General features: G+C 37.2%; 1 protein-coding gene, 4 non-coding genes and 6 pseudogenes across 5 annotated transcripts in view; all 11 read right to left on the bottom strand.

Moving 5' to 3' along the window:
* Window positions 1-5545, bottom strand: part of LOC113095629 (myb-like protein X) — a gene marked incomplete at its 3' end in the record, with an annotated part of 17071 nt that extends 11526 nt beyond the window's left edge. The window contains exons 1-4 of the mRNA XM_026261037.1: window positions 5192-5545; window positions 3969-4085; window positions 3495-3905; window positions 1-193 (exon numbers count right to left, since the gene is read on the bottom strand). The exon at window positions 1-193 is cut by the window's left edge and continues 101 nt beyond it. Of these exons, the coding sequence (XP_026116822.1) occupies window positions 1-193; window positions 3495-3905; window positions 3969-4085; window positions 5192-5545 (1075 nt within the window). The remainder of the gene's footprint in view (window positions 194-3494; window positions 3906-3968; window positions 4086-5191) is intronic.
* Window positions 1757-1875, bottom strand: LOC113095689 (uncharacterized; annotated as a pseudogene).
* LOC113095677 (uncharacterized) lies at window positions 2233-2351 on the bottom strand (annotated as a pseudogene).
* LOC113095676 (uncharacterized) lies at window positions 4267-4385 on the bottom strand (annotated as a pseudogene).
* Window positions 4745-4863, bottom strand: LOC113095680 (uncharacterized; annotated as a pseudogene).
* Window positions 5546-6769: 1224 nt separating the features above from the next.
* LOC113095642 (uncharacterized) lies at window positions 6770-6888 on the bottom strand (annotated as a pseudogene).
* Window positions 6889-8000: 1112 nt separating this feature from the next.
* Window positions 8001-8119, bottom strand: LOC113095681 (uncharacterized; annotated as a pseudogene).
* A 378-nt stretch (window positions 8120-8497) lies between these two features.
* On the bottom strand, window positions 8498-8616 carry LOC113095667 (5S ribosomal RNA). The gene has a single exon (XR_003288387.1). It is a non-coding gene; the product is annotated as a 5S ribosomal RNA (ribosomal RNA).
* Window positions 8617-15384: 6768 nt separating this feature from the next.
* Window positions 15385-15503, bottom strand: LOC113095673 (5S ribosomal RNA). The gene has a single exon (XR_003288393.1). It is a non-coding gene; the product is annotated as a 5S ribosomal RNA (ribosomal RNA).
* A 380-nt stretch (window positions 15504-15883) lies between these two features.
* On the bottom strand, window positions 15884-16002 carry LOC113095655 (5S ribosomal RNA). The gene has a single exon (XR_003288376.1). It is a non-coding gene; the product is annotated as a 5S ribosomal RNA (ribosomal RNA).
* A 360-nt stretch (window positions 16003-16362) lies between these two features.
* On the bottom strand, window positions 16363-16481 carry LOC113095672 (5S ribosomal RNA). The gene has a single exon (XR_003288392.1). It is a non-coding gene; the product is annotated as a 5S ribosomal RNA (ribosomal RNA).
* Between the last annotated feature and the right edge of the window lie 6019 nt (window positions 16482-22500).

Genomic DNA, 22500 nt, shown 5'->3' with positions numbered 1-22500 from the left:
TGTTAATCAGATTTATTTCCTCTTTGTCTACTCCTTCTCCCGTCTCCATTCCTTGTTCTCCATCTTTGTTCTTTTCTTCATTCTCATCTTTGTTGGTTTCCTCCTCTTCCTCATTGTCCTGTTCATCTTCCTTTCCTTGAGTCTGCCGCAGTGAATCATTTAAATGCTCAGTTGCAGTATCTCCCATCACCTCCTGTACGTCCATATTTGTGTCCTCATTTACCTCATGTTCCATCTCACATCTGCATCTCATGATTGCTTTGTCGCAGCCTTGGCACCGTGGGAGTTTGCAGTCACGCGCATAATGCCCCTGCTCAAAACAGTCTCGACATTTGAATTGCGGACAGTCCTTTTTCTCATGTTACACACTTACACAGATCCTGCATGTCTTCAATTGGTTGTCATGAATCACTCTGTAGTACTGCACTCCTTCTTCAGTCATGAAACTGGTATTATATGGCAAAGATGTCACTTCTTTTGGAAACTTTACCTTTAGAAAACGTGTTCCGTCCGCCACTGTTGTCCCCGGATGATATCTCCTTCTTAGAGGCAATATGGGAGTTACTCCCCAATCTATCAGTTTTTGAATGATTTCCTCATCTTCTATATAGCTGGGCAGACTCAAGAAAGATACCATCCTTTCTGTTGCACACAGTTTCCTTATCTCACATTCTTTTCCGTTAATCATGATTCCATTCAACAGTGAATAAGAGTCCAACTCACTTTCCATAGTCATTTCAAATTCATTGTTATTCTTTCTTCTTAGTCCGATCAGTTTTCCAATTCCTACTTTCTCTTCAACTGATTTAATGATCATTATTACTGTTGTGTTTTCTATATCTTTTACAGTCATTGTTAATGTTGCTTCTTTTCTGTATTGCCTCTGATACTTTGTTTGGTGGCTCAATTTCTTTATCATTTGCTGTCGTTGAGATAAATCATTTCTTTTTTCTTCAACTCCATTATTAGTTCCAGTACCTTCAGTTGTTTGTAGTGCTATTTTTCTGTCTTGTCCATTGGTTTTTACATCTTGTTTTCTCCTTGAAACCACCTTTGCCCAAGTCTCATTCCTGCTTTCAGCATTCCCTTCATTCATATTCCTTTCCATCTCGTCAGCAATATATCCAGATTCTCTGATCCCCATCTCATGTCCATTTGACAGTCCGTGTCCTTTGTCCATTAAATCTGTCATTTTGTTATATGAAACCCCAAACAGTATAAACTGTTTGGGGTTAAAAAAAAAACACTAACTAATATAAACTCAACACAAACAAAAAAAAACAAACCAACTAATAAAACTAAACCAAACTACAAAAAGGAAGAGCCTCTCTCTTCCTACTACTGCCAACTCACTTCCTGTTGCACTCTAGCGCCCTCAGATTGGTATGGCCGTAAGCGAAGACTGCTGCAAAGAGAGGGCTATTTAAAGACCAGCCAATCTAATCGCCAGTACATTATATAAGTAGGAAAGAAAACCCAAAAGCTTAAAGCACCTGGTATTCCTAGGTAGTCTCTCATCAAAGTACTAACCAGACCTAAACCTGCTAAGATTCAGAGATCGGGCATTGACTCTATTATTTGGAAAAATTATTAAATACTAAGTGAAAAATGTCCAAAAAGCTTACAGCACCTGGTATTCCCAGGCGGTCTCCAATCCAAGTACTAACCAGACCTAAACCTGCTAAGATTCAGAGATCAGGGCATTGACTCTATTTTTTGGCAAAATTATTATATACTAAGTGAAACATTTCCAAAAAGCTTACAGCACCTGTTATTCCGAGGCGGTCTCCCATCCAAGTACCAACCAAGCCCAAACCTGCTTAGCTTCCGAGATCAGACGAGATGGGGCATAGCCAGGTTGGTATGACCATAAGCTAAGACTGCTGCAAAGAGAGGGCTATTTAAAGACCGACCAATCTAATCACCAGTACATTATATAAGTAGGAAAGAAAACCCAAAAGCTTAAAGCACCTGGTATTCCTAGGCAGTCTCTCATCAAAGTACTAACCAGATCTAAACCTGCTAAGATTCAGAGATCGGGCATTGACTCTATTATTTGGCAAAATTATTATATACTAAGTGAAAAATGTCCAAAAAGCTTACAGCACCTGGTATCCCCAGGTGGTCTCCCATCCAAGTACTAACCAGACCTAATCCTGCTAAGATTCAGAGATCGGGCATTGACTCTATTATTTGGAAAAATTATTATATACTAAGTGAAAAATGTCCAAAAGCTTACAGCACCTGGTATTCCCAGGCAGTCTCCAATCCAAGTACTAACCAAGCCCAAACCTGCTTAGCTTCCGAGATCAGACGAGATGGGGCATAGCCAGGTTGGTATGACCATAAGCTAAGACTGCTGCAAAGAGAGGGCTATTTAAAGAACGACCAATCTAATCACCAGTACATTATATAAGTAGGAAAGAAAACCCAAAAGCTTAAAGCACCTGGTATTCCTAGGCAGTCTCTCATCAAAGTACTAACCAGGTCTAAACCTGCTAAGATTCAGAGATCGGTCATTGACTCTATTTTTTGGCAAAATTATTATATACTAAGTGAAAAATGTCCAAAAAGCTTACAGCACCTGGTATTCCCAGGCGGTCTCCCATCCAAGTACTAACGAGGCCAAACCTGCTTAGCTTCCGAGATCAGACGAAATCGGGCATAGCTTTTTTTTATTTTTTTTATTTTTTTTTTTATTTAAAGTCTTATTTCCTTTTAAAACAGTCTTTTAACATTTTTTTTTCTAAAAAAGACTCAAATCAATATTAAAAGAATAATTAACATACATTTTAAAAACAATCAAAATCATATTTTTGCAATAATACATTAAAATGAAAATATGTCATTTCAAGGAATTGATTCCCTTTTACACTTTTTTTTTTACAAACACTTATTTTTCATCTTTCAAATTATAGTAACAAAACAGAACATTTAGAATAAAACACATCTTTATCCTAAAAAAATTGCACACTTGTATTTTTGTCTTCTTTTGTTTGACCATGTTTCTTCTGCTCCATTTAATAAACCTTGCAATGTTTAAGATGCAATTAAAAAAACACTCATTCTTGACGTTTATTAAAATAGCGACCCCTCTTTTTTTTTCCTTCCTATATCACAATTACTATACATTTCTACATTCCACAATTTTCTAATTTCATGACTTATTTTATCTTCCCACCTCATTCATTGTAGACATAACATATCACTCTTTTTAGTCAGACACATCAATCTTTCAAACTTTAGACTTCGGGATAAGTCTCTAGCCTTCAATGAAACAATACTTAGATAACTCATTAAGGAAAACATGTCTTGCTTCCCCCATTTCCAATTTTCCTCCTTTCCTTTAGCGCTTCTCTTCTTATTTTCTGCTTTTTAAGAACCTGTTGAATGTCTACTCCACCTTTTGTTCTTGCTTTTACACCTCTATTCAGTCTTTCTATTCCTTTATTTTCCAAACCAAGAATCCTCCCCCCATTTTCCACTTCTCTTACCTCCGGCAGTATCTTCATTCCCTTATCCTCATCCTTTTCTTGACCTTTTTCATAGTCCATCCCAGTCGTGTCCACTTCTTCCTTTTCCTTAGAAAAGTCTTTGTTAATCAGATTTATTTCCTCTTTGTCTACTCCTTCTCCCGTCTCCATTCCTTGTTCTCCATCTTTGTTCTTTTCTTCATTCTCATCTTTGTTGGTTTCCTCCTCTTCCTCATTGTCCTGTTCATCTTCCTTTCCTTGAGTCTGCCGCAGTGAATCATTTAAATGCTCAGTTGCAGTATCTCCCATCACCTCCTGTACGTCCATATTTGTGTCCTCATTTACCTCATGTTCCATCTCACATCTGCATCTCATGATTGCTTTGTCGCAGCCTTGGCACCGTGGGACTTTGCAGTCCCGCGCATAATGCCCCTGCTCAAAACAGTCTCGACATTTGAATTGCGGACAGTCCTTTATCTCATGTTACACACTTACACAGATCCTGCATGTCTTCAATTGGTTGTCATGAATCACTCTGTAGTACTGCACTCCTTCTTCAGTCATGAACCTGGTATTATATGGCAAAGATGTCACTTCTTTTGGAAACTTTACCTTTAGAAAACGTGATATAATATAAGTAGGAAAGAAAACCCAAAAGCTTAAAGCACCTGGTATTCCTAGGTAGTCTCTCATCAAAGTACTAACCAGACCTAAACCTGCTAAGATTCAGAGATCGGGCATTGACTCTATTATTTGGAAAAATTATTATATACTTAGTGAAAAATTTCCAAAAAGCTTACAGCACCTGTTATTCGGAGGTGGTCTCCCATCCAAGTACTAACCAGGCCTAAACCTGTTTAGCTTCCGAGATCAGACGAGATCGGACATAACCAGGTTGGTATGGCCGTAAGCGAAGACTGCTGCAAAGAGAGGGCTATTTAAAGACCAGCCAATCTAATCGCCAGTACATGATATAAGTAGGAAAGAAAACCCAAAAGCTTAAAGCACCTGGTATTCCTAGGCAGTCTCTCATCAAAGTACTAACCAGACCTAAACCTGCTAAGATTCAGAGATCGGGCATTGACTCTATTATTTGGCAAAATTATTATATACTTAGTGAAAAATTTCCAAAAAGCTTACAGCACCTGGTATTCCCAGGCGGTCTCCCATCCAAGTACTAACCAGACCTAAACCTGCTAAGATTCAGAGATCAGGGCATTGACTCTATTTTTTGGCAAAATTATTATATACTAAGTGAAACATTTCCAAAAAGCTTACAGCACCTGTTATTCCGAGGTGGTCTCCCATCCAAGTACCAACCAGGCCCAAACCTGCTTAGCTTCCGAGATCAAACGAGATGGGGCATAGCCAGGTTGGTATGACCGTAAGCCAAGACTGCTGCAAAGAGAGGGCTATTTAAAGACCGACCAATCTAATCACCAATGAAACAATACTTAGATAACTCATTAAGGAAAACACAGGATAAACCAATAACCACCACTCAATTAGTTTCATTGTCTTTAAAGAAAACATGTCTTTCTTCCCCCTTTTCCACTTTTCCTCCTTTCCTTTAGCGCTTCTCTTCTTATTTTCTGCTTTTTAAGAACCTGTTGAATGTCTACTCCACCTTTTGTTCTTGCTTTTACACCTCTATTCAGTCTTTCTATTCCTTTATTTTCCAAACCAAGAATCCTCCCCCCATTTTCCACTTCTCTTACCTCCGGCAGTATCTTCATTCCCTTATCCTCATCCTTTTCTTGACCTTTTTCATAGTCCATCCCAGTCGTGTCCACTTCTTCCTTTTCCTTAGAAAAGTCTTTGTTAATCAGATTTATTTCCTCTTTGTCTACTCCTTCTCCCGTCTCCATTCCTTGTTCTCCATCTTTGTTCTTTTCTTCATTCTCATCTTTGTTGGTTTCCTCCTCTTCCTCATTGTCCTGTTCATCTTCCTTTCCTTGAGTCTGCCGCAGTGAATCATTTAAATGCTCAGTTGCAGTATCTCCCATCACCTCCTGTACGTCCATATTTGTGTCCTCATTTACCTCATGTTCCATCTCACATCTGCATCTCATGATTGCTTTGTCGCAGCCTTGGCACCGTGGGACTTTGCAGTCCCGCGCATAATGCCCCTGCTCAAAACAGTCTCGACATTTGAATTGCGGACAGTCCTTTTTCTCATGTTACACACTTACACAGATCCTGCATGTCTTCAATTGGTTGTCATGAATCACTCTGTAGTACTGCACTCCTTCTTCAGTCATGAAACTGGTATTATATGGCAAAGATGTCACTTCTTTTGGAAGCTTTACCTTTAGAAAACGTGTTCCGTCCACCACTGTTGTCCCCAGATGATATCTCCTTCTTAGAGGCAATATGGGAGTTACTCCCCAATCTATCAGTTTTTGAATGATTTCCTCATCTTCTATATAGCTGGGCAGACTCAAGAAAGATACCATCCTTTCTGTTGCACACAGTTTCCTTATCTCACATTCTTTTCCGTTAATCATGATTCCATTCAACAGTGAATCACAGTCCAACTCACTTTCCATAGTCATTTCAAATTCATTGTTATTCTTTCTTCTTAGTCCGATCAGTTTTCCATTTCCTACTTTCTCTTCAACTGATTTAATGATCATTATTACTGTTGTGTTTTCTATATCTTTTACAGTCATTGTTAATGTTGCTTCTTTTCTGTATTGCCTCTGATACTTTGTTTGGTGGCTCAATTTCTTTATCATTTGCTGTCGTTGAGATAAATCATTTCTTTTTTCTTCAACTCCATTATTAGTTCCAGTACCTTCAGTTGTTTGTAGTTCTATTTTTCTGTCTTGTCCATTGGTTTTTCCATCTTGTTTTCTCCTTGAAACCACCTTTGCCCAAGTCTCATTCCTGCTTTCAGCATTCCCTTCATTCATATTCCTTTCCATCTCGTCAGCAATATATCCAGATTCTCTGATCCCCATCTCATGTCCATTTGACAGTCCGTGTCCTTTGTCCATTAAATCTGTCATTTTGTTATATGAAACCCCAAACAGTATAAACTGTTTGGGGTTAAAAAAAAACAACACTAACTAATATAAACTCAACACAAACAAAAAAACAAACCAACTAATAAAACTAAACCAAACTACAAAATGGAAGAGCCTCTCTCTTCCTACTACTGCCAACTCACTTCCTGTTGCACTCTAGAGCCCTCAGATTGGTATGGCCGTATGCGAAGACTGCTGCAAAGAGAGGACTATTTAAAGACCAGCCAATCTAATCGCCAGTATAGTGAAAGTGAAAAATTTCCAAAAAGCTTACAGCACCTGTTATTCCGAGGCAGTTTCCCATCCAAGTACCAACCAGGCCCAAACCTGCTTAGCTTCCGAGATTAGACGAGATGGGGCATAGCCAGGTTGGTATGACTGTAAGCTAAGACTGCTGCAAAGAGAGGGCTATTTAAAGACCGACCAATCTAATCACCAGTACTTTATATAAGTAGGAAAGAAAACCCAAAAGCTTAAAGCACCTGGTATTCCTAGGCAGTCTCTCATCCAAGTACTAACCAGACCTAAACCTGCTAAGATTCAGAGATCGGGCATTGACTCTTTTTTTTTTTTTTAATGAAAGATTATTATATAATTCGTGAAATTTTCCAAAAAGATTAAATCAATCAATCAATCAATCACCTTTATTTATATAGTGCTTTAAACAAAATGCATTGCGCCAAAGCACTGAACAACATTCATTTGGAAAACAGTTTCTCAATAATGCAAAATGATAGTTAAAGGCAGTTCATCATTGAATTCAGTTATGTCATCTCTGTTCAGTTGAAATAGTGTCTGTTTTTATTTGCAATCAAGTCAATGATATCGCTTTAGATGCTGCTGCAAAGAGAGGGCTATTTAAAGACCGACCAATCTAATCACCAGTACATTATATAAGTAGGAAAGAAAACCCAAAATCTTAAAGCACCTGGTATTCCTAGGCAGTCTCTCATCAAAGTACTAACCAGACCTAAACCTGCTAAGATTCAGAGATCAGGCATTGACTCTTTTTTTTTTTTTTTTTTTTTAATGAAAGATTATTATATAATTTGTGAAATTTTCCAAAAAGATTAAAGCACCTGGTATTCCCAGGCAGTCTCCCATCCATGAAGTAAACCATGCCCGAACCTGCTAATATTCAGAGGTCGGGCATTGACTCTTTTTTTTTTTTTTTTTTTTTTTTTTAATGAAAGATTATCATATAATTCGTGAAATTTTCCAAAAGATTAAAGCGCCTGGTATTCCCAGGCAGTCTCCCATCCATGTACTAACCAGGCCCAAACCTGCTAATATTCAGAGATCGGGCATTGACTCTATTATTTGGCAAAATTATTATATACTAAGTGAAAAATGTCCAAAAAGCTTACAGCACCTGGTACTCCCAGGCGGTCTCCAATCCAAGTACTAACCAGACCTAAACCTGCTAAGATTCAGAGATCAGGGCATTGACTCTATTTTTTGGCAAAATTATTATATACTAAGTGAAAAATTTCCAAAAAGCTTACAGCACCTGGTATTCCGAGGCGGTCTCCCATCCAAGTACCAACCAGGCCCAAACCTGCTTAGCTTCCGAGATCAGACAAGATGGGGCATAGCCAGGTTGGTATGACCGTAAGCCAAGACTGCTGCAAAGAGAGGGCTATTTAAAGACCGACCAATCTAATCACCAGTACATTATATAAGTAGGAAAGAAAACCCAAAAGCTTAAAGCACCTGGTATTCCTAGGCAGTCTCTCATCAAAGTACTAACCAGACCTTAACCTGCTAAGATTAAGAGATCGGGCATTGACTCTTGACTCTTTTTTTTTTTTTTTTTTTTTATGAAAGATTATCATATAATTCGTGAAATTTTCCAAAAGATTAAAGCACCTGGTATTCCCAGGCAGTCTCCCATCCATGAAGTAAACCATGCCCGAACCTGCTAATATTCAGAGGTCGGGCATTGACTATATTTTTTGGCAAAATTATTATATACTAAGTGAAAAATGTCCAAAAAGCTTACAGCACCTGGTATTCCCAGGCTGTCTCCCATCCAAGTACTAACCAGGCCCAAACCTGCTTAGCTTCCGAGATCAGACGAGATCGGGCATAGCCAGTTTGGTATGGCCGTAAGCGAAGACTGCTGCAAAGAGAGGGCTATTTAAAGACCAGCCAATCTAATCGCCGAAACATTATATAAGTAGGAAAGAAAACCCAAAAGCTTAGTGCACCTGGTATTCCTAGGCAGTCTCTCATCAAAGTACTAACAAGACCTAAACCTGCTAAGATTCAGAGATCGGGCATTGACTCTATTTTTTGGCAAAATTATTATATACTAAGTGAAAAAATGTCCAAAAAGCTTACAGCACCTGGTATTCCCAGGCGGTCTCCAATCCAAGTACTAACCAGACCTAAACCTGCTAAGATTCAGAGATCAGGGCATTGACTCTATTTTTTGGCAAAATTATTATATACTAAGTGAAAAATATCCAAAAAGCTTACAGCACCTGGTATTCCGAGGCGGTCTCCCATCCAAGTACCAACCAGGCCCAAACCTGCTTAGCTTCCGAGATTTTTTTTTTTTTTTTTTTTATTATCAAAAAGTACTTAAAAATAATAATAACATAAATCATATTTCCAACAATTCACTTTCAAACGTATTACATGTTAATTATATTTAACATATACAGCATCAACTTTGAAATTTAATCACATTACTTCACTCAAACCCAAACCAAAACTAATTACCTAACTTTAACGTAACCTTGTTTTTCAAAATGTTAAACTTAACCCTTCAGTTGTACTTATAAATCCATTTTCTTCTACAAATGCTTTTTCAAATTCTTCTTTGCTTAGGTATTTCCACATTATATACACACTCTTTCTAACAATACTCTTGAAAATTCCAATCACATCTACTTTCTTTCTCTCAAAGTATGCCATATTCCTCCTCACCCATATTGCATATCTTGCATTACTCAAAATCAAATTCCAAAAATTCACCTTTCTATCCTTATAATTTATACGTTCTCCAAATAAAAACATTTTTTTCCACTCATCCTCTGCAAACTCCTTGCCTATTCCATCTTTTATCAGTTTTTTCATTTTTGCATGAAACTCCTCAAGTTCTTTGCACTCAAAGAAAATGTGCATCAAAGTTTCAGCCTCTGTCTCACATAAATCACATTCTCTACTCACATTTTTGTTCATTTGATGAATTACCACCTTTGTATAAATTCTGTTGTGTCGTAGCTTAAAGTCCAAATTCTCACAGTCCAGTCCATTGTATTTGACATTTAAGTTTCTCCATATTGTCTTTACCTTCATATCAGGAAAGAGTCTTGGCCATACCGCCTCTGATGCAGGCACTTTGATTTCCTTTCTGACCATAATTTTGTATATAGTTTTCACATTTATCTCCATCAAAAACTTTTTTCTCCCATTTTCCACAATATACATTTCAGGCATTCCCCAATCTCCCACTTTAACAGTTTCTCTTTGAATCCCTTCTACCCACTTTTCAGGCAGGCTTGTTTTAATGTTTTCACACTCACCATCCACTTTTGCTTTGTCAATTTTTTCATCCCACCCCACCACAGAATCATATATTGCCCTATTTGGTAAGAAACCCTTTACATATTCATACACCAAATCCTTTACTTTCCTTACCCCTGCTCTCATGAACAGTCTGTTGTAGAGCATTTTCCCTCCCCTCCTTATTCTTGGGTTCATAAAAATTGGCTGATTGTGTATTTGATTTATGTTTTCACATTCATAGTTTACATTTATCACAAATTCAGCCCATGCAGTAAACACTTCTTGGTAAAACAACGGAAATTTTTCAATCATTGGCTTTTTTAAAACCATAAACACTCCTTCTTCACCACATCCACCACTTTGATTTAAATATTTTCTCAAATACCCCTTCCAACCATATTCTGCTTTACCACATAAATATTTTTTTACTGTCTTAACTCTTATTGCCTTCCTTTTCACATCTAAATCTACCAATTTTAATCCCCCCTCACTATAATCTGCTATTAATGTGTTTGCTGATATTTTTGCTCTTTTCCCACCCCATACAAAATTATTCACAGCCTCTTTTATTCCATTTAACACCCAGTCTGGTAAATCAATTGCTCCCAACACATAATTACATTTGGATAACAATCAAGAATTAACCACCACAACTTTCCCTCTTAGTCTTAATTCCCTTAGTCTCCAATACTGTAACACTTGCTTGATTTTGTTTAGCACCCCTGACCATGTTGCATCCCTTGCCTCTTTTGCATTCTCTCCTACGTTTACCCCTAAAATTTTTATAAAATATTTCGTTATTCTGAATGGAATATCTAACCCTTCAACCCTTACTCATCCTATACCCATTATTTCAGATTTATCCACATTTATTTTTGCACCTGATGCTTCCCCATATTTTTCTATCTGTTTTCTTATTTTATTTATACTCTCTATATCCCTAACTGTAAAAGTTGTATCATCTGCATATTGGTGTATTACACTCAATCCCCCCTTTGGTATTTGAATACCTTTTATTTCCTTATCTTTTTTTATAAGTGTCGCCAGTGGCTCAGCTGTTATTGAATATAATATTGCAGACAACGGACAACCTTGCCTTACTGACCTCTCTAAAGGGAAGGGGTCAGTTAACACCCCATTAACTTTAACACAACTTTTAGCATTTCCATATATTAATTTTATCCACTTTTGCATCCTCTCTCCAAACCCAAATCTCCCCATTGTCTGTTCTATAAAGCTATGTTCCACCCTGTCAAATGCCTTGTTTAAGTCTATAGATAAAACCAATCCCCCTTTCCCATCTTTCCCCATCCCTTCTACTATGTCCCTTATTGTGCAAATTGTATCTGTAATATCTCTACCCTTTATGCTATAGGCTTGGCTTAATGATACTATTGACCCTACTACCTCTTTTATCTTATTTGCCAGCACTTTTGTCAATATTTTATAATCTGTGTTTAGAAGACTTAATGGTCTGTAATTTCCTAGCTTATGTGGACTTCCTTTATTTTTATATAGTACTGTAATTATTCCTAACCCCATAGATTCTGGCATTTCCCCTCTCTCTTCCATACTCCTATAAACCTTCAACAATATTGGCGCTACAATCTCTTCAAAGGTCTAATAAAACTCATGCGTTAAGCCATCTGAGCCCGGGCTTTTGTTCTTTTTTGTCTGTTTTATTGCTTCTTTTATTTCTTCGATAATTATATCGCTTTCACATATATTTTTCTCGTTTTCACTTAACCTTTTACTCACAGTATTTAAAACTTCATCCACACACTCCTGTTTTACCCCTTCTTTCTTAAATAGCTTTTTATAAAATATTTCTACTTCTCTTATTATCCCCACATAATCAGTAATCTTCTCACCTTTTTCATTTTCCAGCTCTGTTATATGCTTTTTCCTCTGTTTTTTCTTTTCTAAGTTTAGAAAGAACTTTGTGCTTCTTTCTCCCTCTAACGCATACTGTGCTCTACTACTTATTATTGCACCCTTACTTTTTTCTTTTTTATACTCTTCTATTTCTGCTTTTATTTGCATAAAGCGTTCTTTGTCTTGCTCAGGATTACCTTCTATTTTTTCTGCTTCCCTCTTCAGTTCGTTTTGCATATCCTCAATTTTACTCCTCCTCATAAAATCCCTTTGTTTTGCATATCTAATACTTCTTTTTTTAATCGTCCCTTTCATTTTTTCCCACCACTCACATACATTTTCATCAAATAACGCATTTTGCATTTCATAATCTATACATTTTTTGATATTTTCTTTGTATGTCTCTTCTTTTAGCAAGTCTGCATTCAAACACCACATTACCCCCCCCCTCCACCTCGTTTACATCCATCTTAACCATCATCATAGCATGATCACTTATTCCCACAAACTTATATTTCACATTTTTTACATATTTCAACATTTCCCTTTTGGTTAAACATAAATCTATTCTGCTCTGTTTCAAAACACCCATCACCAATTGTCTTCTAGAGAAGTCTTTTTTGTAGGGATTTTCTTCCCTCCATACATCTACTATGTCCTCATTTTGCATCCATTCAGTTAGATATTTCCTGGATGCATCTGATTTAAAGTTTGCACTACTTGATGCATCCAGTCTCGTGCACCATACATTGAAATCCCCAACTACAATATAGTTGCCTTTACATAACGGCTTAATTTCTTTAAATATTTCTTTTCTTTCGTTTTCTATGTTAGGTGCATAAATGTTTATCAGCCTGAAACATTCATTTTGAAACACAAATTCAGTCACTAACAGTCTCCCATTACCATCCTTGTATACTTGCTTCACATTATTCAATATATCTCCTTTTATAAGAGTTGCCACACCACAGGATTTTGCATTCCCATGATTCACAAAAATTTCCCCTTCCCACCTCTTCCTTATGTTGTCCATTATATCATCAGACCAATGTGTTTCTTGCAAACAGAATACTTCAGCTTTTAACAATCCCTTGACCTTCTCAAACTTATTTTCATCTCTTAATCCATTGCTATTCAAACAGGCAATGTTCATAAAGCCCCACATAGCAAGTATTGTCATTTTTAAAAGAATCATCCTCATTTTGTTAATTCCAGACACTTACTTTCTGCCATATGCTCCTCTATTTCTTTCTTCTTTCTTTTCTTCTGCACCCTTTCCCCTTTACTTGTGTCCATGTCCTCGTCGTCAATTGTCACCAGACTTTCTTGCACCTCTCTCTTCCCTCCAGCGCTCTCCACCTGCAACTTTTCTTCTTGCCTTTTCACATTGTCACCCTCCTGACTCTTGCCATCAGCTTTCACTCCTTCCCCCTCTCTGTCTTCACACTCCAAGATGTTCCTTTCCATCTTTTTTCCAGGTTCCGCTTCCCTCTCTTTCTTTTTTTTCTCTCTCTCTCTCCATCTCCTCCCTGCAGCCTCCTCCTCTTGATCACTCACATCCACAATCGCTCTCCATTCCGTTGTTCTTTCTTCCCAACTCCATGCATCCCTTCTCTCTTCTTGTCCAGTCATTTCACCTACCTCTCCTTCGATCTCCGCCTCCTCATCCACCTCATACTGATCCGAATCCTCCCCATTGCTGTTTCTCTCACCTATCTCTGCTGGGGTTTCACACACGCATAATCCAGGTCGCATATTGCACATTTTGCAGTTCTCTTCCTTGCACTCTCTCGCGTAATGACCTTGCCTTTGACACTTAAAACAGCTGAAGCTTGGACAGTCTCTTACAATATGACCTGGCTGAATGCACAGGCGACAGACTTTCACTTGCCTATCATGTATTACCCTGAAGTGTTCCGTCCCTCCTAATGTCTCAAACTTCGTTGAATACGGCAGTGATTTTACCACCTCATTGAACTTTACCTTTAAAAATCTTGTTCCATCAGCGATATCCGTCCCTGGCCACATTCTCCTTCTCACACTTGAGGTTGCTTTAACTCCCCATTCAGACAGCTTTTTAAGTATCTCCTCATCCTGTATGTATGTTGGTAACCCAAGGAACGAGACCACCATCTCCATACAGTCCACCTCTTTCGCCATCACCCGACTATTCTTTATCTTAAGCCCATCCAACAATTTCTCCTTTCCTTTTTCCTCCTCCATTGTCAACTCGTATTCTTTTGGTGTTTTGAATCTACATCCGATCACCACTCCACATTCTTCTCTCACTTTCTTCAGTATCTCCATCATTGTTAGTCTATCTTCTCCTTCTATTTCCACCAACACTGTGAGCCTCTTTTCATAATGCCTTTTTCTTTGACCCAGCTCTCCGTCCATTTCTCTTGTGTTCCTTTTCTCCTGTCCTTTTGCATTCTCCATTTGTCACACCGTGTTGTAGCCTTCTCAGTGTAGAAAGTATTTATCCCCAAACAGCAAAAGCTGTTTGGGGATTAAATGACTTTAAAACAGACCAGTTCACCTTTTTTAAAAAGGTTGTTTTTAACTTCAAGGCTTCAGTTTCCAATTCTCAACTCTCCACACTTGTTGTTTGATATCCTCCTGCAAGCTGTACCACTTCCTGTTTCCACTAGGGCGTGCTCAGGGTGGTATGGCCGTAAGCCAAGACTGATGCAAAGAGAGGGCTATTTAAAGACCGACCAATCTAATCGCCAGTACATTATATAAGTAGGAAAGAAAACCCAAAAGCATAAAGCACCTGGTATTCCTAGGAAGTCTCTCATCAAAGTACTAACCAGACCTAAACCTGCTAAGATTCAGAGATCGGGCATTAACTCTTTCGTTTTTTTTTTTTTTTTTTTTTTTTTTTTTTTATGGAAGATTATTATATAATTCGTGAAATTTTCCAAAACATTAAAGTGCCTGGTATTCCCAGGCAGTCTCCAATCCAAGTACTAACAAGACCTAAACCTGCTAAGATTCAGAGATCGGGCATTGACTCTATTTTTTGGCAAAATTATTATATACTAAGTGAAAAATATCCAAAAAGCTTACAGCACCTGGTATTCCCAGGCGGTCTCCAATCCAAGTACTAACCAGACCTAAACCTGCTAAGATTCAGAGATCGGGCATTGACTCTATTATTTGGCAAAATTATTATATACTAAGTGAAAAATGTCCAAAAAGCTTACAGCACCTGGTATTCCCTGGCGGTCTCCCATCCAAGTACTAACCAGACCTAAACCTCCTAAGATTCAGAGATCGGGCATTGACTCTTTTTTTTTTTTTTTTTTTTTTTAATGAAAGATTATCATATAATTCGTGAAATTTTCCAAAAGATTAAAGCGCCTGGTATTCCCAGGCAGTCTCCAATCCAAGTACTAACAAGACCTAAACCTGCTAAGATTCAGAGATCGGGCATTGACTCTATTTTTTGGCAAAATTATTATATACTAAGTGAAAAATGTCCAAAAAGCTTACAGCACCTGGTATTCCGAGGCGGTCTCCCATCCAAGTACCAACCAGGCCCAAACCTGCTTAGCTTCCGAGATCAGACGAGATGGGGCATAGCCAGGTTGGTATGACCGTAAGCCTAGACTGCTGCAAAGAGAGGGCTATTTAAAGACCGACCAATCTAATCACCAGTACATTATATAAGTAGGAAAGAAAACCCAAAAGCTAACAGCACCTGGTATTCCTAGGCAGTCTCTCATCAAAGTACTAACCAGACCTAAACCTGCTAAGATTCAGAGATCGGGCATTGACTCTTTTTTTTTTTTTTTTTTTTTTTTTTTTTAATGAAAGATTATCATATAATTCGTGAAATTTTCCAAAAGATTAAAGCACCTGGTATTCCCAGGCAGTCTCCCATCCATGAAGTAAACCATGCCCGAACCTGCTAATATTCAGAGGTCGGGCATTGACTATATTTTTTGGCAAAATTATTATATACTAAGTGAAAAATGTCCAAAAAGCTTACAGCACCTGGTATTCCCAGGCGGTCTCCCATCCAAGTACTAACCAAGCCCAAACCTGCTTAGCTTCCGAGATCAGACGAGATCGGGCATAGCCAGGTTGGTATGGCCGTAAGCGAAGACTGCTGCAAAGAGAGGGCTATTTAAAGACCAGCCAATCTAATCGCCGAAACATTATATAAGTAGGAAAGAAAACCCAAAAGCTTAGTGCACCTGGTATTCCTAGGCAGTTTCTCATCAAAGTACTAACAAGACCTAAACCTGCTAAGATTCAGAGATCGGGCATTGACTCTATTTTTTGGCAAAATTATTATATACTAAGTGAAAAAATGTCCAAAAAGCTTACAGCACCTGGTATTCCCAGGCGGTCTCCAATCCAAGTACTAACCAGACCTAAACCTGCTAAGATTCAGAGATCAGGGCATTGACTCTATTTTTTGGCAAAATTATTATATACTAAGTGAAAAATATCCAAAAAGCTTACAGCACCTGGTATTCCGAGGCGGTCTCCCATCCAAGTACCAACCAGGCCCAAACCTGCTTAGCTTCCGAGATCAGACGAGATGGGGCATAGCCAGGTTGGTATGACCGTAAGCCAAGACTGCTGCAAAGAGAGGGCTATTTAAAGACCGACCAATCTAATCACCAGTACATTATATAAGTAGGAAAGAAAACCCAAAAGCTTAAAGCACCTGGTATTCCTAGGCAGTCTCTAATCAAAGTACTAACCAGGCGCAAAACCTGCTAATATTCAGAGATCGGGCATTGACTCTATTTTTTGGCAAAATTATTATATACTAAGTGAAAAATGTCCAAAAAGCTTACAGCACCTGGTATTCCCAGGCGGTCTCCCATCCAAGTACTAACCAGGCCCAAACCTGCTTAGCTTCCGAGATTAGACGAGATCGGGCATAGCTTTTTTTTTTTTTTTTTTTTTTTTTTTTTTTATTGAAACAATTCCATCATATATAATTCTTCTTACAGTTTTCACATTGAAACATTATATTTTCTTCAAAATAAAAACACATATAATATATTACGCCTCTCCTAAAAACAGAAATTTACATTCCAAATAAAACCAATTGTTAAAAGTCCTCTTGCTTAGGCAACGTTATTTTGTATTTTTTAAATGTGTACAGAACATCAGTGGGAAACATCTTATGAAACGTATCCATTTTTTCTCCGTTTCAAAATATGTAAACAAGGTTTGCCCATAATTTTCCACCAGTCCTTTAAACACCATCCATACATCTGCTACATAATTTCTATTTTTTGCCACGTTCCTCCTTTTCCATATTGCATTTTTTACTAAAACCATCAATAGATTAATGACTTTTTTGTTTGTAATATTTTCATTCAAACCAAACATTACGATTGTATTCCAGTTGAAAACATCTTCATTCCCTCTTAAATCTTTCACAAGTTCTTTTGTTTTGTCAAAAAATTCTTTCAGTTTTTCACAATATAGAAACAGGTGCAAGATCCCCTCATCCTCTTTAAAACAGACCTTACATACAGCATCTGGCTCCATACCTATTTTGCACAATCTCATTCCAGTAAAAATAACATTGTGTCTAATAAAATAGTCCAAAACTTCCAGGTCAGTATCTAAAAAATCCCATCTTATATTTTTCCATACATCCTTCTCTTGAATTCCATCGAAATGTCTTAACCAAAAATCATTGACTTTTGGCTTTTTAAAAACAGAGAAATTAAAATACTGATAAAACATTTTCACATTACATGATTTCAAACACACCTCTTTGTCATTCAATTTTAAAAATACTTCCATTTTATTCTCCCCGCTCCCACCTCTTGAATCATTTCCAACCAGTCCTCTGGAATTTTACTTTTAACCTCTTCATATTGTTTTCTTAACACATCCACATTGTACTCTTCTTTTGCTTCTTCCATTGCATCTATAATTACTTGTATGGGTAAAAAACCTTCTTTGAATTCATATAAAATGTCCCTTACTTTTAAAATGCCCACATCTACCCACTTCTTAAAATAAAGTTATTTTCCTTGTGTCCCAATCTTTTTGTTTAAAAATAAAGGTTGATTTAAAATGATTCCCCTTCCAACAGGTTTAAAATCCACCTTTGCTAAAAAAGACCCCCAAGCGCTTAAAACTTCCTTGTAAAATTCTGGTATTCCTTGTATCATCCAGTTCTTCAGTTTCATCCATAAAATATTGTCTCCGATTTGTAAATTTCCACACTTATTCAAATAAAACTCCATAGTTCCCTTCCATTCTTCTTTATTTTCATCATCTAAATATTTCTTGACCACTTTTACCCTCATACTCTTCATTTTTTGTTCCAGATCTACTAGTCCCATCCCTCCCTCCTCTACCGGCCCAATCAAAGTGTTGTAAGCAATTCTTGGGGGTTTTTTTCCCATAAAAACTCTAAAATGGATTTTTTTATTCTTTGTCTCACCCACAGCGGGATTGATGCTACATGTAAAACGTACCACATTTTTGATAACATTAAAACATTTACTATTAAAATCTTTCCTTTTAAATTTAAAAACCTGTTTCTCCAAAAGACCAACCTTCTTTCCATCCCATCCACTATTTCCCCCCACATATTATCCTGTACATTCTTTTCATTTTTTCCTAAAAGCACACCTAAAATCTTAAATTCCTGCACTTCTGTGAAACTCCAACACCCCGTTAAAACCGGTACCCTCCCAAATCTCATGTATTCAGTTTTCTCTTCATTTATCTTTGCTCCTGACCCTTGACAATACAAATTGATTTTATCCATTACATTTTTAACACTCTGCAAATTTTCCACTATTATTGTAGTGTCATCAGCTTACTGGTAGATCTTATTTAGCTCCTTTCCTCTATTTATTTCAATTCCTTTTATTTCTTTACAGTTTTTAACTATCAGTCCTAAAGGCTCTGCCACTAAAGAATATAATTGCGCTGATAACGGGCATCCTTGTCTTATAGATCTAGTTAAAATAAAAGGCTCTGTTAAAAAACCATTACACTTTACTTTTGTTAATGCATCTTTGTATAAAATTTTTAACCACTTTATAAAATTCTCCCCAAAACCAAACTGCTCTAAAATCGAAAATAAAAATCCATGCTCTACTCTATCGAAAGCTTTTTCAAAGTCTAAACTAATAAAATAACCATTTTTGCCTTCTCCACTGACATAACTTATCCCATCTCTTATACTGTTTGTTATATCAGCTATGTCTCTTCCAATTACTCCATATGCCTGATTTGTCTCTATTATACTCGGTAAAACATTTTTCAATCTGTTTGCTAAAACCTTTGCTAAAATCTTCAAGTCAGTATTTAACATGGTTATTGGTCTAAAATTCTTTAAAAGTGTCTTATCACCCTTTCTTTTATATATTATTTTCATCAAACCCATACTCATTTTTTGATTGAAAGCCTCTTTTTTTAAAAACCTCCTCATATACTTCTTGTAGAATCAAACTTATTTTATCCTTAAAAACTTTATAAAACTCATTACCTATCCCATCTATACCAGGACTTTTCTTGTTTTTCAAATTATTTATTGCTTGTGTTATTTCATCTAGCTTTATTTCTCTATCGCATTCCATTTTGTCTGCCACCTCCACTCTTTTTGTTATTTGTTGTAATAATACATTTCTCATTTTTCCATCTGTATCTTTAGTTTTAAATAATTCTTCATAATAGCTTCTTACTACTTCCAAAATTCCTTTTGTTTCCTTAATTACCTCACCGTTTTTATTTTTCAATTCTTTTATCATTTCCGATTTTGCTTTCCCCCTTCCTAGGTTAAAGAAGAACCTGGTGCATTTTCTCCTTCTACTGTATATTTTGCTCTACTTCTTAGCATTGCTCCATTACATTTACTTTCCTCAAATTTCTTCAATTCCTCCTCCATTACTATAACATTTTGCACATTTACCTCCTCCTTATTTAATTCTTCCTTTAAATTATCTCTTCTCTCTTTTTCTTTAGCCCTTTTCACTTTCTGGATCAACCTGCTATACTTAATTGGATATTTTTTTATTTCATATTTTACATTCTCCCACCACAATCTCTTGTCTTCCCAATACATTACATTTTCTTTTTTTTCTTCTATTATATTTTCAATCCCTTGTTTGTAACTTTTATTTTTTAAAAGTTCTGTGTTTAAAATCCAAACTCCAGGTCCCTTAATTTCATCTTTAAAATTCATTCTCATTAAAACCATTTTATGATCACTCAAAGAAGTTTCCTTATAAGTTACATCCTCTATAAAATAGGTTAGGTTTCTTGTACATAAAAAGTGATCTATTCTTGTTTGACATAAAAAATTACCGACTAGCTGTTTTCTAGAAAATTCTCTTTTCTTTTCATGCCTCTCTCTCCATACATCTATCATATTTTTTCCCTCCATCAAACCTCTTAATTCTTTTCTCCCTGTATCTGACTTAAAAACCATTCCATCAGCCATATCTCTCTTACTAAAAACCGTATTAAAATCACCCGCCATTATTATTTTTCCCCATCCTTCTATCAAGTCTCTTAAAACAGTAAAAAACATAGTCTTTTCTTTTTCTTCATTTGGCGCATGTAGGTTGATTAAATTAAATTCTTCATTTCCATATTTAATTTTTACCCCTATACATTTCCCTTTTTTATCATCATAGATAAGTTCCCCTTCTATTTCCTTGTTTTTTCTTATTAATATAGCTACCCCTCTTCCCATTTGTCCTTCTCCGTTATTAAAAAAGATTTCTCCATCCCATCTCTTCTTAAAAACATCCATTACACCCCTTCTCCAGTTTGTTTCTTGCAATAAAATAATATCCTCATTTTTACACAGTTCTTTTAGTTTTTCAAATTTCATTTCATTCAACAGTCCCCTAGCATTAAAAACAACAACACTTAAAACCATAAAATATAATAAAACAAGCATAAAACCCATTTTCTCAGTCCGCGCTCTCAGAGACTTTCAACACTTCATATCTATTTACATTTACTAGAGGGTTCTCTTGTGTCACTTTTTTCCTAGCCTTATCCAGGTTCGGTCTTACCTTGGGCAATCTTCTTCTTTTGAGGCCTTTACTTCAGTGTCTACATCCTCATTACTTTCCTCACTCTCTTTGTCTTCTTGATAGTTTTTCTCCATTTTGTCCAATGCACTGTCCAGTACCCTTTCAGTTTCTTGCACTGGTGCCAATTTTCCTCCTTCCATTTGAGTCTGCATCCTTTGTTCGTTGTCGTCCTCTCCTTGTCCATTACTGTTCTCTTTATTCCCACCGTCCTGCGTTCCTTCCTCCTCTTCCTCCATCTCCTTGCCTTCATCTCTCTCATACACCTGCTTTCCCTCCTTCTCCTCTTGATTTTGGTTGTTTTCCATCCAGCACTCACACTTATTCAAAACTCTCCTGCAGTCCGGGCAACTCACCGCTCTGCAGTCTCTTGTGAAGTGGCCCCTTTCCAGGCACTTGTAACACGTAAATTCTGGGTCACAAGGTCCTTTACCATGTGGTCTGGGCTCATGCACAGTCTACAGGTCTTCACTTGGTTACTGTGCACCACCCGAAAAAACTGTGGACCTTCTGCTGTCTCCATCTTGGTGCTGTAGGGCAGGGAGGCCACCTCTTTGGGGAACCGCACTTTAATATACCTTGTCCCATCTTCGATGCTGGTGCCTGGGTATGTCCTCCTCCTGATGTTAGAGACTGGGGTTACCCCCCATCCCTCTAGCTTCTTTAGGATGTCCTCATCATTCACATAGACAGGCAGGTGCATAAATGAGACAACATAGTCCCTGTTTTGCAGCCTTTTCACCTCACAGTTTATTCCCTTAACCGTCAGTCCATTGGTTAATTCATCTGCATCCTCCTCATTCTCTAAGGTAATTTCATATTCCTTTGTTAGCCTTGGTCTCACAGCCAGAATTTTTGCCACACGGATTCTCCCTGCGATCGCTTTAATAATGTCTTCTGCCTTTGCGTCCTGAACATGCAATAATTCCACAATCACTGTTGCTTCCTTCATATAAACTCTTTTTGCAGCACCTCTTCTTTCATCTTTATCCATTCCGTTTCCTTCTTGTCATTGATTTTCCAGTCCAGGTTCTTTTTGCCTTTGTGTCCCTCCTTTCATTGCTTTGTCCGTCACCAAAGATTCATCCATTTTTAACATAAACAACCTATTAGACTTACTTTCCCCCCAAACAGCATACGCTGTTGGGAGGATAAAACTAAACAAAAAATAAAAAACAAAACAAAAAAACAAAAACTCCTAAAACAAACACAAAAAGATTAAATACAAACAAGCTTAGGTGAGCCTTCCTCACCCTCTACTGCCACGTCACTTCCTGTGAGCACTCTATCGCCCCCAGGTTGGTATGGCCGTAAGCGAAGACTGCTGCAAAGAGAGGGCTATTTAAAGAGCAGCCAATCGAATCGCCAGTACATTATATAAGTAGGAAAGAAAACCCAAAAGCTTAAAGCACCTGGTATTCCTAGGCAGTCTCTCATCAAAGTACTAACCAGACCTAAACCTGCTAAGATTCAGAGATCGGGCATTGACTCTTTCGTTTTTTATTTTGTTTTTTTATGAAAGATTATTATATAATTCGTGAAATTTTCCAAAAGATTAAAGCG

Source organism: Carassius auratus, unplaced genomic scaffold (genome assembly GCF_003368295.1).
Source record: "Carassius auratus strain Wakin unplaced genomic scaffold, ASM336829v1 scaf_tig00215760, whole genome shotgun sequence".
NCBI lineage: Eukaryota > Metazoa > Chordata > Actinopteri > Cypriniformes > Cyprinidae > Carassius > Carassius auratus.
Note: the sequence above shows the minus strand (reverse complement) of the source record. Positions and strands in the feature narration are given on the sequence as shown.